General features: G+C 36.9%; 1 protein-coding gene across 3 annotated transcripts in view; it reads right to left on the bottom strand.

Annotated features, from left to right (window-relative positions):
- UPF2 (UPF2 regulator of nonsense mediated mRNA decay) overlaps positions 1 to 23,061 on the bottom strand; it is a 55,956-nt gene that overhangs the window by 19,409 nt on the left and 13,486 nt on the right. For all 3 annotated transcript variants that reach the window (XM_064656501.1, XM_064656502.1, XM_064656500.1), the window contains 11 exons: positions 22,385 to 22,582; positions 20,661 to 20,810; positions 17,190 to 17,293; positions 16,787 to 16,872; positions 10,428 to 10,536; positions 9,654 to 9,767; positions 8,821 to 8,937; positions 4,414 to 4,599; positions 3,694 to 3,897; positions 2,717 to 2,992; positions 1,212 to 1,395 (listed from right to left, as the gene is read on the bottom strand). In XM_064656501.1, coding sequence (XP_064512571.1) covers positions 1,212 to 1,395; positions 2,717 to 2,992; positions 3,694 to 3,897; positions 4,414 to 4,599; positions 8,821 to 8,937; positions 9,654 to 9,767; positions 10,428 to 10,536; positions 16,787 to 16,872; positions 17,190 to 17,293; positions 20,661 to 20,810; positions 22,385 to 22,582 — 1,728 coding nt within the window. The remainder of the gene's footprint in view (positions 1 to 1,211; positions 1,396 to 2,716; positions 2,993 to 3,693; positions 3,898 to 4,413; positions 4,600 to 8,820; positions 8,938 to 9,653; positions 9,768 to 10,427; positions 10,537 to 16,786; positions 16,873 to 17,189; positions 17,294 to 20,660; positions 20,811 to 22,384; positions 22,583 to 23,061) is intronic.

Raw genomic sequence — 23,061 nt, 5'->3', positions numbered from 1 at the left:
ACTTGAACCTCTGAGGATGTAGGTGCCTGTATGAAGTCCTTGGGAAAGCAGAGTCTCTTCCAGAAGTGCTCTCTCGTGTGCTCATCCTCCTTGCACACAGGACTGACAATTCTTACACTGTGGTTTTAGTTCATCTTGCAGTTTTCCTTGCTGACCTGCTTGCCACCTCTGTCCCTCAAGATATTTTAGTTCACTCTGTGTGTAAGGTGTCAAACATACCTTCCCTAAATATCTTTCTCTGTGTCACTGATATGTTTATTCATCCCTTATCTATACCATTTCCACAGGAGTGAAAAATAAGTTTTAGCTTTTTTTCAGTGTTTCATTGCCCACTTTAGTCTCACATACAGAATTTCAATCAGAATGTTTTCTGAGAAAATAGTTAAGAATTGATCATGATTCTGATTCAGAAAAAAAAAAAATCTCTTTTTAGAGAACCACTTCTACAAAATTTAAGTCATCCAATGTAAAAAAAAGGACAAACTTCTAACATACAATGTCAATTAAATGGACAGCATGTTAAAAAATAAGGACATCCTAAACCAGAAGTTGCAACATTTTACATGGTATTGTACATACTTTTCCCAACGAATTAAAGGATTATTCTTAAAAATGGAACTTGTCCAAGTAGATGAAGTGCTATTAAGGCTCTAGTCAACACCTAAAGTGTAAAATTTACATATAAAAGCTTTTCATGAACAAGCCTCTTTTCAAATAAAAACGAGATATTAGAAAACAACTCCAATTAACAAGCAATGAGCACAGTACTATCCAATATGTAGTAAGAACTGATATATCATATTAACCTTTAACCTTTTGTATAACAGTTTTAGATACTAACCAATATTTTCCCAAGTGGGTTGAAATTAAGTGTGCTTCCTACATTTTTCTGATTAAACTCATAAATTTTCTTCCTCATCACTTGCACCATGTGACTCCATTAACTAAGATATACACACACACTTCTGCTCTCCAAATATCATTATATTAATAGTACTCACACTGAATTTTTTAAAACACTTAATTACTTTAGTTATGGAGATTCTGTATGATCTCTGTAGTGATTAGAAACACACAATGAAGTTACAGAAATATTTCTGTCATGAGAATAAAACAATAACAATAGTTACCTATTACCACCACACAAGAGACAATTTTAAGAACTACAGGAATTGTCAAATATACCTAACATCCAGGGCACATTTCCTTACCTAGTTTTATTAAGAACTCTCGTTCCAAGTCTTGCACCTGTCTCACAGCTTCTTCCAGAGAATTGCAGAGCTTTATCTTTGGTCTCAGCAGTTCCAGTGTATCACTGATCATATAGTCTATGTCTATAGGGAAAGGGTGGTCTTTTGTCCAAACATCCAGACTTTTTTTCCACCACACATACCGCTAGAAGACAAATTATTCCAGTAAATTATATGCAAACTGACATTTATAAACTATTTAACCATTGAAGGTTAAAATACTGAAGTTTGTAAAGCCCTGTCTATACAGCAGAAAATGCAAAAGATTTCACATCACTACTTTCTTATTTTATACAACTGTTAGATATTTTGATATCACTGAACATTGATAACACTGGATATCACAAACATTAAGAATATGCTTCTGCTATTACAAGTACTGTTAGAAATAAGACTTAGCAAAAAAGCATTGAAAATAAAGTCCTTGCTCAGTGTACTCTTGCTAAAGAGATGAGCACATAACAACCAGCCTGCTTTCAATTCCTCCCCCCATGTATTTTCAAGAAAATGAATTCCCCAACAGCATATTTTGGGGAAAAGGGGGGAAACATCACAAGAAGTCTTAAGACTGCAGCCAGCTTCAAGTCCCTTATCCAGTTTGCTTTATAAAAAGTTTGCAGATACTTCTTACAGAGACATTGTAAAAAATAAGTGCTGATCTTAAGTGAACTTAACAGTACAACCTGAGAGCAAAAGTGCTGCAAAAACTGCATCTGAAAATGAAGTATGTGGAACAGAAACTTTACTTAAAAGGTGACATGGTCAAAAGGAAGGTTTGCTGAAATTATAAGGTGTAACAAAAATACCTTCTTCCCTGAAAAGTTTAATTTGTTTATAAAAATAGGACTAGACTATACATCAAAACAAAATCTTACATCTGATATACAGCAAAGGAAACATATCCTGAAGGTCTGATACAAGTCATTATCACCTTAATTTTTAATACGCTTGTTTTAGTATAATTTAGAAGGAAAAAGCAGAAAGAAAAAGAAATTATATGCGAAGAGTTTTAGCATGAATTCCATGGGCTGAAATTCCCCATCTTCTGAGGAACCCATTCCAGTGTTTAAACACGCTTGTTATGAAATCCTCTCCCCAGTTCATGACATGATTGAGTCAGAACTTTCCTTGCTGCAGCTTGTGCCCATTATCTCTGACCCTTCCACCATGCATGCCTGAGAAGTATTGGAGGCCTCTTTCCCTACAAGAACTATCAGATGAGGACAGCAACCTAAATAACCTTCTCTTCACCAAGCTGAGCAAACCCACAGTGTGAGCACTGAGAGCCTCCTGATCATTTTGGTATAATGTAACTCCACATACACATCACTTGGAAATAAAACTGCCATCAGACAGACAGGATTCTGAACATTGTAGTGCTAGAGAACAATGAGAAAAATATACACCAGATTGACTTATATTAGCTTGCTAAAGAATTCCATAGAACTCCATAAAATTCAGGATACCTGGAAGTACACAAGGAAGCAATCGAGTTTTCGTTTGCTGGATCCTCTGTCAAAGTACTGCCCACAGGTATCGAGGATGGTACAGACCAGTCTGATTCTGAAGAGATGCTCTGGAGGGTCCAGTGGACTGGGGCTGCCATCAGGGTTCACCCCAAAGGAGGTGAAAGAATAGAGAGTTCTAAATATCACAGCAGACTCCACCATGCGGTAATTGTAGAGCTCCCCCAAGAACTTGGCACTGCTGATCCGCCGCTGGTTAAACTTTGGTTGATTAACCTTTATCAAAAAAGGACAGGAAAATTCACTCTACTTTGCAGACACAACAGAACATTAAAAAACCCCACATCCAACAAACCTTTTACAAAGAAAAAAGGGGTATAGAAAAATTGATAGGATTTCTTTATAATAAAAGATGATTATTTATGACTAAGTGCATTACACACAAGTAAACATTAAAAAGTAGTTATGAAAGCTGGTCAACTAGTATTTATAATAAAGTTCAAATACATTTAGTCCATACTCCCTCTTAAATCTATAATTTTTATGACCCAGAGAATTCTTGTAATTTTAACATCTATTAAAATACGGAGTAGTTTCCAAAATTACTTGAAGTTGCATGAGTCTGTCTACACTGTGAAAGAATAAATTGTATGCTCTTATTATGACAAGGGGGGCAAAACAACTGTCCTATTGATCTTGTTAGTTTAGGTTTTTGTTTTTGTTTTTTTTTTGTTTGTTTTTTTTTTTTTTTTTTTTTTTTTTTTTTTTGTTTTTGTTTTTGTTTTTTTTTTTTGGTTTTGGGGGGGTGTTAATTTAAATAAACCTTTGTTTTTACAAAGCAAACAACGGAGGCAGAAAAGTCATCAGAAAAAAAAAAAACCAGAATCCAAGGACTCCTTTCTTTAAGCAAGATTATTTTAGTTTTCCTTTCAAGATAAGTAAATGAGTACAGCTTAGCAGGGATCTTGGTTGTTTACCTCCATTCCTAGTCGAATATCCTCCAGAACTCCATCCACAACATGAATTCCGACATCTTCCTGGTAAAGGACCAACCCTGCTAAGAGGTTGGCTACACAGTGAATACTATTATATTTCACATTCCAGATGTTGATCATACAGCATATAACATAGTCTTTTACTTCTGCATCCTGCCAAGGGAGCTTGCGCATCTGCCTCAGGACCTAAACCAAATTTTAAGACAAGCTTCACATTTTAGCAGGTAAAATATCAAGGTGCTCCCTCTGTCACCCCCCATCTCTCCTGGCTGGGATGAAATCCCTCTAGGCACCTGCAAACAACCTCATTCTCCTTTTCCAAGCATCCTTCAGACCTGCAGTTGCTATGGAAGACCTTATGCATGTAACCCAACTGCTCTCCTGAGCTACTAATCAACTGTCCGAGTCTGTGCCATGATTTCCTTGCTCTTACAGTCTATTTAACTAAAGCCTTTTTTCTCTTACTCTCCCAACACAAAGATTTTCATCTCACTCTCTTTGTTCATCACTTAGTGCTCCAGAGGATGCAGGTCCCCAGTTGGAGTTTCCATGCATGACAATAAAATAAATGAAACCATCTTCATCAGGGATACAAAAATTATCCCTTGCAACTGAAGAAACTATAACCCTCCCCAACCCTTTCAAAGTTACTGCTGCATGACTTTCAGTAAAAACTCTATTAAAGATTCTGAAAGGATTTACCTTCTCTGTGGTGACCTTGGAGAGATCCTTGTAAAGAAGCTTACGGATATATTCCTGCAAAGGAGGACGCTTTTTCTTCACAGTTTTTTCAGCTGGAGGGGGATTACAGTAGTAATAGGCATTTTCTACCATTGTGACATAGCGGGCATCAAGATGCATTGCTTGTTTTTTCCTCATCATTTGTTCCTGGAAATAAATGCAAATGATCAGTTAAAGATGCTGACATGCCACATTTTCGAGCCAAAGGCTTTTACAGCTACATTTGGGATGAAGGAAACATGAAAGGTTGCAGAAAATAAGTTAAAAGCTTGGGTAGAGAGAAGAAAGAACAAAGCATAGATATGGTTCTGTGTTGCTCTTTCCACTGTCATTTTTCTTTACAGTCCCTGTTTTTATAATGGTTCACCTGGGGTGAAAAAGGTTTCAGACAAGTATTTAAAGTTCACCTCAAAATCCAAAAGTTTAGATTATCAGCAGCTATTTTATTTAACTAAAGTAGCTGAAACACTGATGTCTTCACAAGCACAGTGAATCTTCCTAAGACTGACAATCTATTTTTCACATCAGTGCAATTCCAGTCTATTTTGATGGTTTCACATGAATTCCCAAAGGTTTAGGCAATGGCATTTTCTTTACTCCAGGCTCCATTGTTGCTGTTTACCCAAGCAGAATCCACTGCAAGAGAAGCAGTACCTACCATAAAGTCATATTTCAGGAAAAATCAGTCAAGTAACACTAATTACTGTGCTTAATTGTCAGGATTGTCCTAATTTTCCTTACTAAATACAATCTTTTCTCCATATTTCATTTTGGATATGTATGTTATGGTTTACTTTGTGGATTTTAAAAATTTCTTTTACCTAAAAATACTGTACTAAAGCAGCAGTTCTAAGCTGCTGATTTTTACAGGTAAAGATGAGGGTGAGCTTAATTCCATAATGAAATACTTTCTATATGCATCTGTGCATTTATTTGCATATACATATATACACAGAATTACACATGTGCATATATATAAGTTGCATTAAATATTTATGTACATCATCATAGCCCATATATTCTAAATCACCCTATGGTGGTTCACCAGGAAAAGAAACTGTACTAGTCAGACTTCATTATTTACTACAGGTTGGCTACAGAGTAATGTACAGCTTCAAATAGATAAAACAAAATGAACATGTCTGTGCTGTTTTATCCCCTCACACAAATATCAGTAGATACATTCATGCATCCAGTAAACCAACCACAAGAGTTTAAACCTGCTTGGATCATTGGTGGAGAAGCACAATTTTTAATGTTGGTGGACTTTCCACTAAACTTGAGTAATTTCAAATTTCTTTTCCAAGGCAGTGGTTCAGTTCCACTGAGATGTCAATGCACACAAACAGCTCCTTAACCCTGAGTTTCAGCTGCTAATTCAGTGAGGAAGAGCAGTTTTGTGTAACTCAGTAACCCAACTAATAATGTCATTTTCCTCCTCGATTTTAGTCATCTCTCACCAGGAAGGTCTTGATCTGACAACAACCCTAAGGCATTGCATTTTTGACCTTTTCCATGACACAAATGGCCCCTCCTCTGATTCCTTAACTGAGACTGTTCCTTTCCAAATGGGAAATTTCTCTCAAGCAGTAGCAAGTTTTCCTACAGGTGCTCAACAGATGCACAGCCCTCGACAACTGAGCACATGAACTGCTGTATGTGGGGAAAAACCACTCCTAGCAGGAAGTTCCAAAACCTGACCATGTCCTACATGTTAATGTTACCTTTGAAAAAATTTTCACCTTTTCTAGATGAATCAGGAGAAAATACATATTTTCTGCCATAGTGACATTTAGCATGTTTGACTATAAACTGGAAAATTAAGTGAAAGACTAGAGAAAATGGCAGAATGGCTTGCAAATAAAATTTAAAAAAACCTAACCTACATAATTTGTGTATTTTCCTGTTACAAAAAGATATACATTATATTGCAAATAATAGGTTGTAATTAAAAATATGTTTCTTCCCAGAAGATACATTATGCACCACCTCAATCCCTGTTGTTCCAACAGCTCAAAATCAAAATTTTTAGTTTCTTGGAAGCACACCATTGTTATAGTAAATTAACACAGTCTAAATTAACTGCATTTACTTTGTCACAGGCTCTGTCTGTAGAAACAACATCTCCCACAGTTCCAACCCCATCTACACAAGAAAGAAGCCACCATGTAGCTTCAGTTCTGTGTATTTATAAACACAAGTGATCTTGCCCTAAAGCTTAAGACAACTGTCTAAGTTAAATGATTAAAAATGCACCAGGAGGCTTTTAATACCAAAACTTCAAATATCCTTTTAACAAGACCGTGACAACATAACACAAGAATTTGACATTTTAACATGATTATATTACAGAAACATAGATCAAGATGAAGGTGATCTTCCTTTCAAGGCTCCAACTCAAATAATGCAATTCAAATATCCTAAGGCCAAGTCAATTTTATGTTAATATTTGAAGTTACATAAAGAACACTGAATTTGAAAGATTTGCCAAAAAGAACAATTAACAGAAATAAACATTGTCCTGATAAAACAATCTGTAAATAATTTGCACACCGTGAAGTAGTTCTACAAAACCAGGATATGACCATTAAATGTTTCTCTAGACTAAGTCACTTAGTGCCACTAAGTTTGCAACATTCTTACAGAACACTCTACTTCTCAATAATTAATTTTCCCCTAATTACTTTTAAAATCCATTCTTAACTATGACTTTCTTCCACACCAGGACAAAGCAATGTTGTCTTTAATGAGGGCCACTCAGCCTGTTTGGAATCTTATTACATAATGTATCGTCAGCAGTAAAGACTAAGCCCAATAATTATTTGGAGGATCAACAGCCTTAATTCTACCCATAAGAGTCATTGAGAAGATCAGCTTTACATTTGCTTAGATTTTTACCACAAGATTGTAATTAGCTTGCTTCAGGAGTAATCTTTTCTACAGTTCACACTAACTGGTACCATAAGACTATGATCCAATTTGCATAAGACTATTTAAGTCAAAATTAATCTCTATGTTTAAGGGAATGTTAAAAGATGTAGCTACTGAGATGGTTGCAGAAAAGAAATCTATTTAGTTTATTTTACATCTCAATCAATAGAGATTCCAAACTTATTTGCCACCTCCATCTTTTCCTGGTTCCTCACTGCATAAGGAAGACTACTTATCTGAAACCTTGTGAGGCTTTAAGCCTCAGTTATTCTAACAGTGTTTGTGCTTTGTCCTGCACTTCACAGTTAGGTCATGTTTAGCATTCATCCAGCAGATTCCAGCAACCCAGCTAACAACCAGCACTTTTGTAGTGCATAAGACTAAAAGCAGTGAGTTACAAAAAGCAGCTTTTTAACTTTTCCTGACTTCTAAAATTTTTATTAACTACAAAAAGATGACAGCAACAAGTAAAATGTCTTTTAAAGATAATGGAATAGTGTTTTCAAGGGAAAAATACTCGATTATGGAAAGGACTATATTTAACAATAAAACACGTCAGCTGGCAAACCTTTAGAAAATTGAGATTCAAACCTTTCAAGATACAAAGTACATTGCTACAAAAAGCATGAGCCAAGAACCTGCAGTTAATTTGCCCATCTCTCTCCTCTTGTGACTACACCACCCCAACAGATGTTATGACATTCAAAAGAGGTTCAGAAAGAAAGTGTTTTGTGAAAAAAGAAATTGTACAATATACCCAAGTACGTAACTGCTTCTCCATTAACTACAGCTTGAGAGGAGAGGCTGCAGGTTCAAGAGAAAGTGAACCTATCTTTAAAGGAATTCTTCAACCATGTTTGACTCAGTCTCTTGCCTTGGACACAGTTTTATTATTGTCTCTCAAGCCAGTGAACTATTCAGGGCTCAATTCCATTAAAAAAGCTCCAAAGCCAATTCTTTTAATTTTTATGCCTTTGCCGGTGCTTATCTAGACTTCTAGACCCCAATTCTACTCTTACCTTAATTCCCAATCTCTATTTCAAAAACTGCTTCCTCTGGTGCCTTCATTAACTTTTTCTTCAAATGTAAAACCCCAGACATTGCACAGGACATAGAAACCACCTCCTCCACAATTGTCTCCACCTCCAGTTGAAATCATGTCTGGTTGTCCTCTCAAATTGTATCTCAGGAATGTTCACATACAGCTACTACATTCTTTCAACCTCATCCTCTGCTTTTGCCCTATCTCTGAATTATCTGTAGTTCAAAAGCAATAGCTTTTTGCTTCAGAAATTCAATTCTTTTTTTACATTTTCTTTCAAGTCATGAACAGATTTATAGGTCGACTGGAGTTCTCCAGGATACTTTCAAAAAGGAGTAATTGCTTTAAGTCAGTGCCTGACACCCTCCCCCATAAGATGACAAGTTTTCTCTTACCAAAAGAACACTGGTTCTTAAATGAGACTCTGGTGATCTAAAGAGGAACCTTCCACAGGTTTCCAGCAGGGTACATGCCATCTCAATATGGTGATGTGAGAAGTCTGACAGAAGCATCTGGTATATATTGATATAAAAACACAGCTCGTTAAACATCTTTTTCAACTGCAGAGAACATTATGTTGTGATGATTACAATGTCTTAAGAATTCAGCTTTGATTGAAGAGCAACTATTCACAGAAAGTGATCTTAAGCTGTGAGTCTTCAAACACCTTGTATTTTTAAAAAACATTTTTTTAATTTGGGACTTGACATCAAAGATAAGTTTGCATGTTTATCAGCAAAGTGAGATGATGTGCCCAGAGATCAATGCTTTCCAAAGATTTGTTTTGCTCCTCAACAAACAAAAGCGCCTGCTAAAATGGCATAAAAGCCCCTCCTTGCAACACTGAAAAGCTTTTTGCCTCCAATCCCTCCCCCTTACTATCATTTTTTTCTGCAAAAACATTAATTGAAATCAACATCATGAAAGTTTTGCAAGTTATAGCAGATTAATAAGCAGCAATGTCTGCCATACCTACAAAGAACATTGTTAGCAGTTTATGTCCAAAGGTGGAAATTTATTTTAATATATTCCTACCATTAGAGAAATGAAAACATTCTAACTTCCATAAACAGCTATAAAAGTCTCCTCATACAAGTAACAACAGACATCAGGGTTTAAAACACCATATGTAATAAGTTCAGAAAACATCAGCAATAGGTAAATGAAGGGGGAATAGGAGGGGGACACATTAGAATATGCAGGAGCACAGGAGTATCACAAAACCAACCTTCAAACAGTGGAGGGTATCATTTTTGGAGAACATCTTAAACTTGGTAAGCTCACCAATAAACCTCACAGTTTTGTTCTTTGTTTCAATGTTGATCTGGTCCTTCTTTCTTACCTAAAAAATGAAAATAATTGATTTCAGGCCCTCGAAAATACCCAGCTCTTCTAATTTACTTTGACCTGAACATACTTAAGCAGTTTGGGAAATCAGTAGTGTTTGACATGGGTCACTTGTATAGTCCTCAAGGAAATATTAAACATTGATGGCTTTTTCAAGTCAGATTAATAATGTGCAGACTTTTCTTTTTTTTTTTTAAATTACTGACATCCAGCATAATTTTACTAACAAAGCACAAATACATATCCATGTCTAAACATAATCCACAAAATACAAAATTGTATTTCCCCAAAAGAAAGAGGTTTTTCTGAGAACAGTTAACTTCAGATAGTTGATTCAAGTAAGTCTGAGCAATAAATAACATTGTAATGTCAGTGTTAGAAACAAAAATTGAAATTTGTGCCATAAAACTCAGAATATGGTGAAGAAATCATCTCTGTGCACCATAACCAGTTTGAGTACAAAACTCAAGAAAAAAGGAGAAACAACACTGAAAAATACAATTAAGAGGAATAGAAAATTTTGATTGATGAAAATTGTAAAAACTAATTTGAATTAAATACTCTATTACAACACCAAATGTTATTTTTTTTCACCAAAGGATGACTTATCAGATTGGTTAATCTGAATTCAAAAAGCTAAATCATCAAAACATACATGGAATCTGAAGTCCCCTTTCAGCATGGAACAGAGATCCTCTGCCACATCAGACATACAGGGATGCAACGTGGCAACCAGTCTTGCATAAAATGGTAGCAAATCCAACCTGCAAACAAAGGAAAAGATTAAATAGACAATTAATTTATAGACAAAAAGGCATTTATGTCTACAAATGTGGGTACCATTATATTTATGAAAAGAATGAATGTGCATATAGTGACAGGACTACACACATGCAGTTTTTTGGGCTCACTTCAGATTGCAATGCAATTTAAAAACAATACAAAAAGGTAAACTACCAGGTCCTGCTGGAATCCTTCACAGTTAATTTCCTTTGGAAGCTACTGCCTTAGGTAAAATGCCAAATACCATCTCAGCTACAGAATTTGACCTTCAATAAATTACCAGACACCAACAAAATTCAGACCCATCTCAATGGGCAAAACCAAAAAATCCTTACAGAGAACTCCATTGGTTACTGGAAGGTTTTAACATGTTTTTTGTAGCAGCAGAAATAACCAGGAAAGTAGGAACACCTTTAGTTTTAAGGTGGCAAACTTCAAAATTAATGCAGTAGTTATTACATAAAACAAAGCTCAGCAGATGTGACGTGGCCACCCTTTACCCAAAACTTCAGCTCACACAAATGGTAACATTTCCAAGTTTTCTATAGAACTTCCCTCACTTTCCTTTCTCTCTCCTTGATTACATGCCTTCATAGTCATTTCCTTTGCACATTTATGCAAACCATTCATGCTGTGTGCACACATCCCTTTTACATGCAGAGAAACCCACTGCACTCTGAGGCCTCATAATATCATTTAACAAGCTGAAGGAAGTAGTTTTGGTTTATTTTCAGCTTGCTGAGTTAATGCACTAAACAGATGAACTGTAGAACAAGCCTAAGTTTTTCAGTGGAGAGAAACGTCCTAGATTTTCATGCTTCAAGTAAGAAATTGCCTGTGAGGGAGAAATGGATCTTGAGTTTACACTTTATGAAGGATTAAGGCTTTCCCTACTGCTAAGGAAAGGAAAAGAAAAAGAAAAAAAAACGCTGACAAAAAAATCCAAAAGCACAGTTGATACATAGAGCTTGTCCTGGCACAAAGTAAAACTGGAAAAGCATCAAGACCAAAACCCCAAAACAAAGCATCCATGACTGCCTCCTTTCACCTTTCTAATTCTGTGTCACTAGAGCACATCCACATGCAGAAAAGGAGACAGTGAGGTATTAAATTGTGGATTAGGAGCATCAGAATATACCTTCTGAAAGAGGCATAGCTGAGCAGCCCCCTGATAACACATGGAACTCCTGGTGAAACATTGCAGGTACCTCAGTTACCTATTTAACAGTTTTTATCTCTTTTGTTAATTAATAACTGAAGCAGTATTTACATTTTTCAAGCTAGTTCAAGGCTGACTACCCACAGCAAATTACTACCATACATGCTATTAAGTATTTAGCCATTAACTCAGAAAGAAGTGTAAGTCTCATTACTTCACACACAGATACAAAAGCTAAACTTGTGGCTGAACTGAGGGGGTGTATTCAAACTGAGGGGATTTCTGTATGGCATCTCTTTTGAGACAAATACCAGAAAGTTTTATTCTGATCTGAACAAGTACCTGCTTGCTGAGAGCAAATAATTTCATCTCTGTAAACTGAACATACCCAGGGGAAAATTAAAGTCTTAGAGCACATTGTTGTTATTCCCTCACAGGACACAAAAGGTCTCTTCATGGGGAACCACACTAAGACCAGGCATTTCTAAATAGGTGAAATATAATAAAGCAAAGCCTTGGGTCAATGACTCTGACATTGGCAATCAGAGACTGAATCAGTTCCCCCTCAGAGGAGACCAAAGTTTGCGTTCAGCAGTGGAGACATGGCAGTATCAGTGGCACCATCTACTGGTACCTGCAGTGCTTTGTTTTCTCCAAAAGCGTTTCTTCCTCTTGAGAAAAGGGGAAGAAATCAGCTAAAAAACCCCCACCACAGTATTGCTTTCTCTTCCTGCTCTGGGGTACATTATGAAGCAAGATCTGGCATCAGGGTTGAGTCAGTCTCTGAAGTCTGTGCTAACACCCCGAATATACACCACCATGGTAAAAAACCACTATTTCTGACCACTGTCATTTTAACCACATACCGTGGATTGAAATCCAGTCAGCTCTGGATCTCAGGATCACATGAAGTGCACTCCAGTGAAATATCTAAGAGCCTGTCTTCTTCGTAGAATTTCAAGTATTAGTTTATTTAAACAAAACAAACAAAAAACAACCCACACCAAAACTTTTCTCAATTAAAGTCCTAATAGCAATCTCTGTAAAATGGATGCATCCAAAATTTTATACCCAAAAAGAATGAAGGGGTGTTTTGTACATTTCTTCATTTCTGGGATTTTTGGACAGAGCTCAAAGAACAAAACACTGGAGCAAGAACTCCTGCCTCACCAGCATAATCATAATCCAGACAAAAGCAGTGCATTCACAGGGTCTGAACAGGTACAAAGGGCCACCCACACTGTTCCATGGGAAGAGAAGGATGCTGTGGAATGGGAATGCTACCAGAGAAGTGCTTTTTATTTCTCTGCCTTGGCATAAACTCCTTGATCTCAAGCACATCCCTGAATTTTACCCTCAGCTGAGACAGGCCACTGAGACACTGCTGAGTTCAATTGGACACAGAGGACCTTGCCACTGAGAATTCTCAGAATGAAGAGCAGAAAGAAGGGAGATGCATTGGAGGTTTACAACTTGTGAGTTAAAATGTGCAGAAGTATTTAATCCTTAATCCTTAAGAAGCAGCTAACTTCTGAATTCAGAACAATCAACAAGAATGCTAAAAATTTCCACAGGAACAACTGATCTCTTGGTCAGCAGACTTGCAACTTTCCCAGATCACCATAGATTGGAAAGGCAAAAAATATCAGAAGCCAGCACAGTTCCTATTTACTGCTTAGCATACGTGTAGAATAGTTTAGAATTTAAGGCCTAAAAAGAGATTTCAAACTTCCCTCTCTGAAGTTAAAAAAAATTAAACAAAATTGTAGCATGCAGTTAAACCTAAATAATTATGTGTACCTGTACAGGAAGATAATTCAGTTAGACAGCAAAGAATTACACATAAAAGCCCTAAGGCTGTAAGCAGTATGGGTTAACTCACTGCCTGCATTAAATTCACTGACTGAATTAAAAGGCTAATATTTAATTTTAAATCAATCCTCCAGTGCAAATCTGAAAGCCACTTGGATGCTAGCACTGAAAAATCTTTTTAAAAGGCTTTCTGTTCTGTTGGGTTGAAGGTTCAAATCACAGCTGAAAATGTAAATGTGACCCATTCATCACTACTCAAGAGAACAAGGCAAAGATGGTGTATTTTAACACTGATCTACAGTGAGTTGAGGAAGAAATGGCCTTTTTTATCAAGTTAAGTTTTCTGTCTCGAAGAATCCTGGTCTGTCCCAATCTATCCAGCCCTAGTGGGAGCAGGAAAGCTCCCTGGCAACATCACATAATGACTGATTTCACAGTGCCTGTATTGCTCCTCAAACATAAAACTACTTCTACCCTTTCTTGGTAAAAGTGTCATGTCTGCACATTTCCCAAAAGTGATCTCAAGGGAAGAAACAGAATTTTATTCTGTTATTGAAATACCTCATTATGGCTGCCAACAAAACAGGCAGACTTAGACAGCATTATCTAATACTCTTGGAAACTAAATGCTTCTGGAAAACACACTGCTTTATCTGCATCCTACAAGGACACTGTTCCTTTGAACCTTTCACAAAAAACCCTCCTCAAAAACACAACCATAACAAGCTTTCTTCTCCCACGGTATCCTGGAGAGATACTGTAGAAATACCTGGAATTAGTGAAAACTAGTATGGAACAACAATAATGGAAAGACAAGACATACCCTCATGGCTCAGTGAAGAGGTACCCAGAGCACAAGCACTGTTATCACAGCACACAAAGCCTCGAAGCAGTGTGCTACAGAATACAGAGCAAAAAGGATTATAAATGTTGATTTCGAGACAGACAGCAGAACTGCTCCTTTATCAACTAAAGTAGTACAGTAACTTAAACATTAGGATAGATGGCCCTTTCAAATCCTCTCCATCTGTGGGCAGTTCAGCTGCTGGTATTTACATTGCAACTGCTCGTGGTTCAGAACAAGCATCTCAGTCAACATCCTGCTTCTCCTGCTAAGTAGCCCAGCACTGGATCACTAAAGCAGGCAGATATATACAACTGAACATCTTACAGCTGGAAGCTCCAGGATTCACTAGTCCAGTAGGTCTCAGAGCAGACAGCAGAAAAAGGTATTAAAAAGGAATTGTACATGGAATGTTAACATTTCCCAGCTATTAGAGACCAAAACTGTCATGAAGGTGGCAGCCCCTCGAGCCAACCCCACCATCTATTCGGGTCTACTGACTTCCTACAGAAAAGTTAATCCTTTCAAATTATTATTTTTAAAAGAAATTTGTAGGATAATGGAACTACCATGGGGAAGACAAGAAATCAGTGGCAATGCAGACACTAAATAGGTTTCTAGGAACTTAACTGTGTTCATATCACAGCCTGATCAAAGACACTTTTTGAATAGTACAATATATTGGGAATTTAACTTCTGCTTTCATGCCACCTGTGAAATCACACTGCTCAATTTACAAGCCATTATGCTGTCCCTGTTTGAAAGTACCTCCTTTTGCTGTGCACAATGCCTACAAGCTCCTCCAGGTCATTATCACCTGCACACTTCAGTAGCTTATGCAAAGAAAATAATGGATTTTCAAAGAGGTTCCACGAGTAAATGATCAGTTTGAGCAAGCCAGAATCTACACCCTCAGGAAGAAATACAGGGCTGTGGTACAAACATCACACTATGCTCACAGACCACACAACAAGCCACTTCCATTTTGCAAACGTGGAAAAATCTCTATTATGGGAGAGCTGAAGACAAAAGTCTAAGTGGTCCTGCTGATTTACACTGCTGTAGATGTTCTAGGCTGTGAAAAAGAAGTTCTTCTCACATTGTGTTTTGATGCATTTCAAGAATATCAGCAGGCTGAGAACAGAAATGTTACTTCTGCAACTTAAATTTGGGTTGAAGAGCACCTTTTTACACCTAATACAGAAGATACTTAACTGCCTGTCTCCTCTGTCAGTAATTCATATTTCAGGCACAATCAGGCCTCTATCAAAGTCTCCAAAGACTGAGGTGTCAAACCCATAATTTATAGGGGCAAGAATACAGAAGAGAATGAAAGATTACATGCACTTCTAATTGCAAAAATGAGTTTTAATGTAGAGTCAGGTTAATGGCTCCAGTCAGCAAACAAACCACTGGTTTGACACAGCTAAGGGTTATTTATTAGCACAGCAGATGCTTATTACAGATGGGACGTAGAAATAGGCTCGAATTAAGGTTGAAAGCACAGTGCAAGCAGTGATTAACTGTAAGGAAAACCAAACACCAAAGTCTGTTTATTCAAAGCTACACATGTTGAGACAGACACTCAAGATATGTTTTTCCCCCCAGTGTTAAAAGGGAATGGAATCAAAGCAGTGGAAACTCTAACAGGAATTCCAAGATGATCATGAAACACTTCAAACTAAAAGCAGCATCAAACAACTTATCATGAGAAATGGGGCAAGGTGGAGCAAGAAAAGTGACTTCCTCATTATTTCACCTATTTGAGGCCCAAGTTTACCAGAGAACAGAGAAATGTATTATTCTTCCAACTAATTCAATGTTTCTTTTAATATTTCCAACCATTTTTGGAAGAAAGGCTCTTCCTGTAAGTGGAGGAAACCCACTTACACAAGGAGAGACAAGGAGTAACAGCAAAAACTCTGCCTGGACTGATGTACATGGACAAACAAGGCTCAAACTGGCTGGCCTAGGACTGGCTGTTCCAGCAGACACAAGGCTGTTATAAAGGCTATGTGTTATATCAGAATTAACATATCACAAGAAATCCTCCTCCCTTAACTACACTGTGCTCTAACTATCCACACTGAAAAGTGCAACTTGTCCTGAATGAAATATATCCTCCCTTTCTGGTAGGAGGTGGGTTTTGCTGTTGTTTTCATGGTTAAAAGTGATTAAATGATCTGCTATAAACACCAAGTATCAAAGAAAAAATAAATTAACTAAGAAAAATGTTAACTTTGGGCAAAATATTGTGGTGAATTCACTGATCATTGACCCTAAATATTCCTTTCGTGCTCCAGGGTAAGCCATTCCATAAGTAGACTAAGCAAATGTAACTTGGAATATACATTGGTTTTAAAAAATCCATACCTAAGTTAAATAATGAATGGATGGATCCAGCTTCAGTTCTTACCTTTGTCTAGGAACTATGAAAAGTGCTCGTACAAGTTTTCTTCTGTTGGCTTTTGTGTTCATATTCATGCAAAAATCCATTGCTGCCTATAAAGAGAAAAGTCAATGCAGTACTTCACCTTTAATGGAGTGGGTTTTATTTAAAGCAGTAGAAAATGCTTTTCAAAAGTGGCTTTTACAGAGCTATTCCTACTACAGGCAGCTGCTTTAAAAACAATCATAAAACCTTCACTTTTGTATGGAACTGACACAGTTAGAAAACATGTCCAGGGACAGGAATACAGACTGATTAAAATTTAATCCAGCTACTGACAGATTTCAAAGCTTCAAATCTTTATTTCTGGTCTATATGATCCAGCATTATAGCTTTTACGAGTGGAAAAAAATTAAAATTATGACTGTACCTTGTCTATGAGGTCTCTGTTGACACAATTTGGAAGCTGCTGAAGAAAAGCATCTACTATCAGTTTTAAATGAGATCCAGTACTGGCTTCCTCATCCTCTTGTTCTAAAGAAATAAGTAAACAAGCAGCAGACATCTTTACCATCATATTCCCCAAACACAGTGCATTTGTAATGGTTAGTTGCTAAATCTTCATCCATAGATTGAAAAAAAGTAAGATATAAGGTGAACACAAAATTCTGACATCAACTATGAAGATCTCACCACACCAACTGCCCTACAGTTCCCTTCTAATTGCAAAACTTGTGGTATGCTTCAGAAACTTTCCATATTTTGAGTCCTAGAGAAAAGTTTATTTGCTCTATAACACAACAAGTTATAACATCAACAGTTGGAAAGAACCCTTCCTTGGCCAAAGCAACCCAAGAGAACATTGCTTCCTGAGAAAGGAATGATGAAGTTTGGGTTTGTCTCAGTTCGAGGATGCTCAGCAGTAACAAGGATACCAGAGGGATCCAAAAGGAAAATGGAGACAGACTTCATAGAGAATATGGTGGGGTGGAAATCACACCCAAGTAAACTACAAAACACCCAACACCTGGTGGAGTCACTCTGCATTTACAAGCTACACAGTACAAACAACCCTTATCCTGCAAGACTCAAGTTCCTTTTTGAAGTTATTGCAAGGAAGAGATAAAGTTGCTACTTGTAGGACTTTCTCTCCTTTTTTTGGAACTTGCTGGGGGCAGGGGCTGAGCTTAGGTAGAGAAACCCTATGAATTCCTCCAAGGGACACTGCCAGCTCTGCCAGCCACCCAGTCCTGAAGGTGCTGGAGATCAAAGCAGAAACATCTCCTCCCCTCTTGCACAGGAACTACAAGTTGGAAGAACAAGAGACAAGAGTTCATTAAGGAAGGAGTAAAAAGAAGAAAAGGAAGATGTTCCAGATGCTCAGACAAAAGAGCTTCATGAAGTTTTACACGTTTAATGGAACCCTGACTCTCTCACTCATATATTTAGAGTTCACTAACATGCAACAGCCCAAACACAGCAATTTGTAAATCTTGGTTTAATGCCTTTTTCCATTTAAATATATATAGCCACACCTTTCTGTCTCCTTCCTTTCCCCTTACAGCAATTAGTTGTCTCACCTCAGTATTCTACTGAAACTGGCTCAATGGCCTTGAAATAAATTTAAAAAAAAAGCCTCTAATAATTCAGTCACTTTTCCAGACAATCTTTCCAGAGGTCCTGCTATCATATTAAATTTCAGCAATTCCCCAAATATATCTCTTCTTTCACTGTCCTCTCCTCCACTGGAGACCTACAGATATTCTCACATTCTATTTTCTGATAACAGTATGTGGATCCTTTCCAAGTAGAAAGGCTCCTGTGCAGTACCTGAAGCAAGTCTGGGACTTCAGACAGAAAATTAAGAATTTTACACTGACAAGAAATTAAACTGGTCAGGGCTCCCTTCACTAAGGTAAAGAACAAAGTATGCATTTCATGCAAAAAATTAGTTAATTTCTTGCTTTTCACACTGATCCTCTTGCTTTCCAGTCTTTCATCATGATCACATTTTAAAATTCATTAACCCTTTTTAAAAATTTACTACAAGTAGTAATGTTAAACAATTATGGTTAGACTATCTGTAATAGTGTATCTGAGTGAAAAACAAATAAAGCAGTATGATCACTGTAGAAATTGAAAGCAGTATTTTTTCTTTTCAAACACCTTTATATTTAATCAGAAATACAGGCAATTTTCACATCAGAAAAAGCATCAGAAGACAATAAAGACTTCCTGAAGTCATTTCCTGCAACAATTGGTACCAAACAATCTTCTACTTCGGCAACAGTCACTTGCCCTCCATTCTCCCTACACATTTTCTGAGAAACCCCTGACTCCCTTGCTGTCAACATCTTAATTTCTACAAAACTAGAACCTTCCAGAGGGCTCCCTCCTAGAAACTCTGCCTGAAAGCTTCAGTCTCCTTTGTACAGTATCACCCACACAGTGGGGGTAAGAGAAGTGCCTTTGCAATGCTGGCAGCTCCTCCTCCAAGGGGTGAGTTTCCTTAAGGAATTTGATCATGCAGGACCCCTCACAGTCAGGGGGTACAAACCAACACTGGGGGCAAACTGTTGGCTGGATCCCCCTTCTCTGCACAACTCATGTTAAACATCCTGTTGAATCAAAGCCTCACTGAGGAACGTTTTCAGAATCCAGTCCCACAAGTCCACAAAGTATTTCTTAATATTTTTAGGTATTTTTTTAAATTTCTGCTCTTTAACAGTGTCCAAATGGAAACCAGTGACAACTGGCATTCCTCAGGGGCTGGGACTGGGACCAGTGCTGTTTAACTCTTCCTGGGACAGCGGGATTGGAATTTTGCCAAGGACACCAAGCTGTGTGGTGTGGTCAACATGCTGGAGCCATCCAGCCCCCAGTGTAAGAACAACATGGACCTGCTGGAGAGAGTCCAGAGGAAGATGATCAGATGTAGTGGAAGGTGTCCCTGCCCATGGCACGAGGTTGGAACTAGATGATCCCCAAGGTCCTTTCCAACCCAAACCATTCTATGATGATTAAGTTATAAATTCACTAGATGAGGTAGGATTTTCAGTTTTAAGCCACAGAACCTCTAGCCAGTGACTCTAGATGTGATTCTTTTTTTTCCTCACATTTTAGACATACAACAAGTTTCCTGTTTCAGAAATGAAAGAAAATCATCTCCACTGGTCCTTGGCAACCCAAAGCAGCAAACCTGATGTGTCTTACAAACTGGGTTCAAAGAAAAACACCTCACTTGCTCCTCTATGATTTTTTCTCTTTTTTTTCCTATTCAGTACTACTAAAAGAAAACTCTGTAATTCATAAAGTCTTAAGAAACATTGTGCTGCTGTTTCCCCCAGTAAAACTAGCACAGCCAGATTTTCAGAGATCCCATTTGCAGCCCTTTACATGTAATTAGAGGTTAGAATTCTTAAATCCTGCTTTGTAAAGATCTAACATCGTAAGAAAAATCTTTATCAATTAACAAGACAAAGGCAGAGCTGAATCTTAGATTTCAAGAGAAATTAAAACCATAAAATATTTTATTAGAACCTTAAGCATTGGATGAGAAAAATCATTTATGCACTGAAGTCTACAAACCTCTCTGTAGTCACTTCTCAGGCAACTGCCTTTACATTTGATTATTTTTAAAAGCTGCATGAAGGAATCAGTAACTTTCACTGCATACACCTGTTTATAACACTTTCACTGGTATCTGACTGACCTGTTACAAAAGCATTTTTGACCACAATCCTAGCAGTTTCTATTTACCAAGTCTCATAAATAATAAATAAATAAAGCAATCATTCCTCCTGAATGCACTCTACAAATCTAAGAAGTAAAAACTATCAAGCTCAAAAAACCCCCAACAAATAAGGAAGAAAAAGAATCCTTAAAACCTATTTTTTTTTACCTTGCTCATCAAGAAGCTTCTTTGTAAGATCTTCTGCCTCATCTCCACAGTCCAACTCCAGTGGATCATCATTAATATCCAGATTCTCCAGCTCCAACTCCAGATCTTCGCTCCCAGGTGCTTCTTTATTATCTTTGGCATCTTTTGAATCTGTTTAAAAGTTAAGTAAAAACATTATATTGCTAAATATGCACAGGTATGATAAGAATGCAAGAATAATCATGCTGGTATCTAAACCTACACCTCTTTAGTGTCTTATCTTGTTAAAAGAAATGGGCAAAGAATATCTATCTCTTGAGACTACTGTCTCATCTCTTAGGTTTCAGTGCTTTGATATCCTTCACACAGCTTTACTCACCCATGGGAAAGCTGCAAACATTTATCTGCATTGTTAAGGATTGCCAGGCCATCACATGGAAAGTGAAGCCAAAAAAACCCAACTTGCATACTGGGGAGGTCAGACAGAAAACCAGCATCCTTTAGTAAATGAGTGTCACCAACGTTATTCAAAAAGAGCCAGTTTCAAACATACAAATACTAATTTCGTGTCTTCACTGCATGTTCTTCATAGCTGAGCTGGTAACAAAATTGACAAAGCAAAGTAAACAGAAAGTGTTTTAGAGAGATGAAGAAAAAAGCAAAAAGCAGAACCAGAGGAAGGTGTTGAAGAGATAACGTGCTATGCAGGAGGCCAAAGAAAAACCATATTTTCCTTAAAAACAATCTATAACTCTCTAGATAAAGATTCAGAAAGGACTAACTAATATTTTTCTTTGACCACAACACATAGAACATTTTTCCAAGAGATTAGCACCTCAAGTATTTTGCTATTCTTTCAAGTCTCCTTCAAGCATTTATTTGTAATTATTCTTCATAAAACAAACAAAAAATATCAAGGCAAATAACCTTATTAAAATACTTAAACTTTTTAAAGAAAAATGTGACAACTAAGCAGTGCACACATCATTTGGAAATACAGACTCACAAAACAAACAACCTGTTCAGAATCACAGACAAAATTAGTCTGGAGTGGACTTTAGTGAGGTCTCCAGTTCAACCTTCTGCTCCAAGTAGATGAACACTATTCACATCATATTTCCCAGGTATTTATCCAGTTGTTTTGAAAAATATCTTAAGACAGAGACTCCAGCCTCCCTGGGGAAGCTGCTCCAACATTTAAAGATTCTTGTAAGAAAATTTCAGAACTATTCAAACATGTACTTTCTGTTCTACTCTGAGCCACTGATTTTTATCCTCTTATAACTAAAGATAACTAAGGCCAATGCCTGGCTGTGAACAGAGGGTTGAGTCAGAAGAACCACCCAGGCCTATTAATCTACTGGAATTTTATACCAACAAAGTCAGCTCCCATTAACAGTTTACTAAAAAAAATAACAGTGGAAAAAACAAACACTAATGTCTTTCAGAGAAGGAAAACTCTCATGCTTCCTGCAGAAAAGTTAGTGTTTACAACACACTAGTTTACCTCCATTTATTTTAAATTAAAAATTATATCCATATTAAAATGCATTTACTTCTTTTCTTCCTTAAATACCATACCCATCTAATCCCTATTCCATAAAGTTTATTCCCTAAAACTGATCCAAACTGGTGTACTGTCCTGATCACCACAAATTATTCCATTAGAGACTCATTACTTCCATCAAATTTGTACAGCTGTTGGACAAGATATGTTCAAATAAATACTCATCTAAGCATCCTACCTCTTGATTCATCTTTGCTGGAATCCTTGTTCTGGGAATATTTTTCATTATCTTTGAACAAAATTGCTGGCACAAAAGCCTTCAAGTCAATGAGATTCTCATAGAAGTTTCTGGCATCTTCATCTTCCCAGATACCCCCCTCCAGGTCATATTCTCCAGGCTTTCCTGGTGTGAAAATATCAATACCAGGCCCATGTTCTGCAAAAACAGTAAAACCATTAGAAAATTATTTACACAAATTTATGATCTTCTACAGGAAGGTTCCTTAAAGATAAAAATACACATAGAAATGTTCATCTATTTACTACTACCACTGTTTTCACCTAAATATTGCAATGTATACTTTAACCTGTTTTTAACAATTCCATCTTAATATCAGATATATCATGATGTTACCTTAAAATAGTAAATTGGATTTTGATTGAAAATGCAGATGGCATCAGAGTGAAAGTCAAATCAAGTAAAATCAAGCAGCACATTATGTGGTATTAGAAAGGAAAGTTATAACAGACTTAATGTCATTAGCAATAAAAGTAATCACTTTGAGTATGAAGAACTGTACCCCACTGAATTTTAAGAATGAAGTTTTAAAGGAATAATTTTAAATTTAAAGGCATTCAAGAAACACAGCTTTTTTAAGCTCAAGATCACTTTAGGCAAAAGATACACTTAGGATT

This window comes from Pseudopipra pipra, chromosome 5 (genome assembly GCF_036250125.1).
Source record: "Pseudopipra pipra isolate bDixPip1 chromosome 5, bDixPip1.hap1, whole genome shotgun sequence".
NCBI classification, from domain to species: domain Eukaryota; kingdom Metazoa; phylum Chordata; class Aves; order Passeriformes; family Pipridae; genus Pseudopipra; species Pseudopipra pipra.
This window is presented reverse-complemented; position numbering and strand designations above follow the sequence as displayed.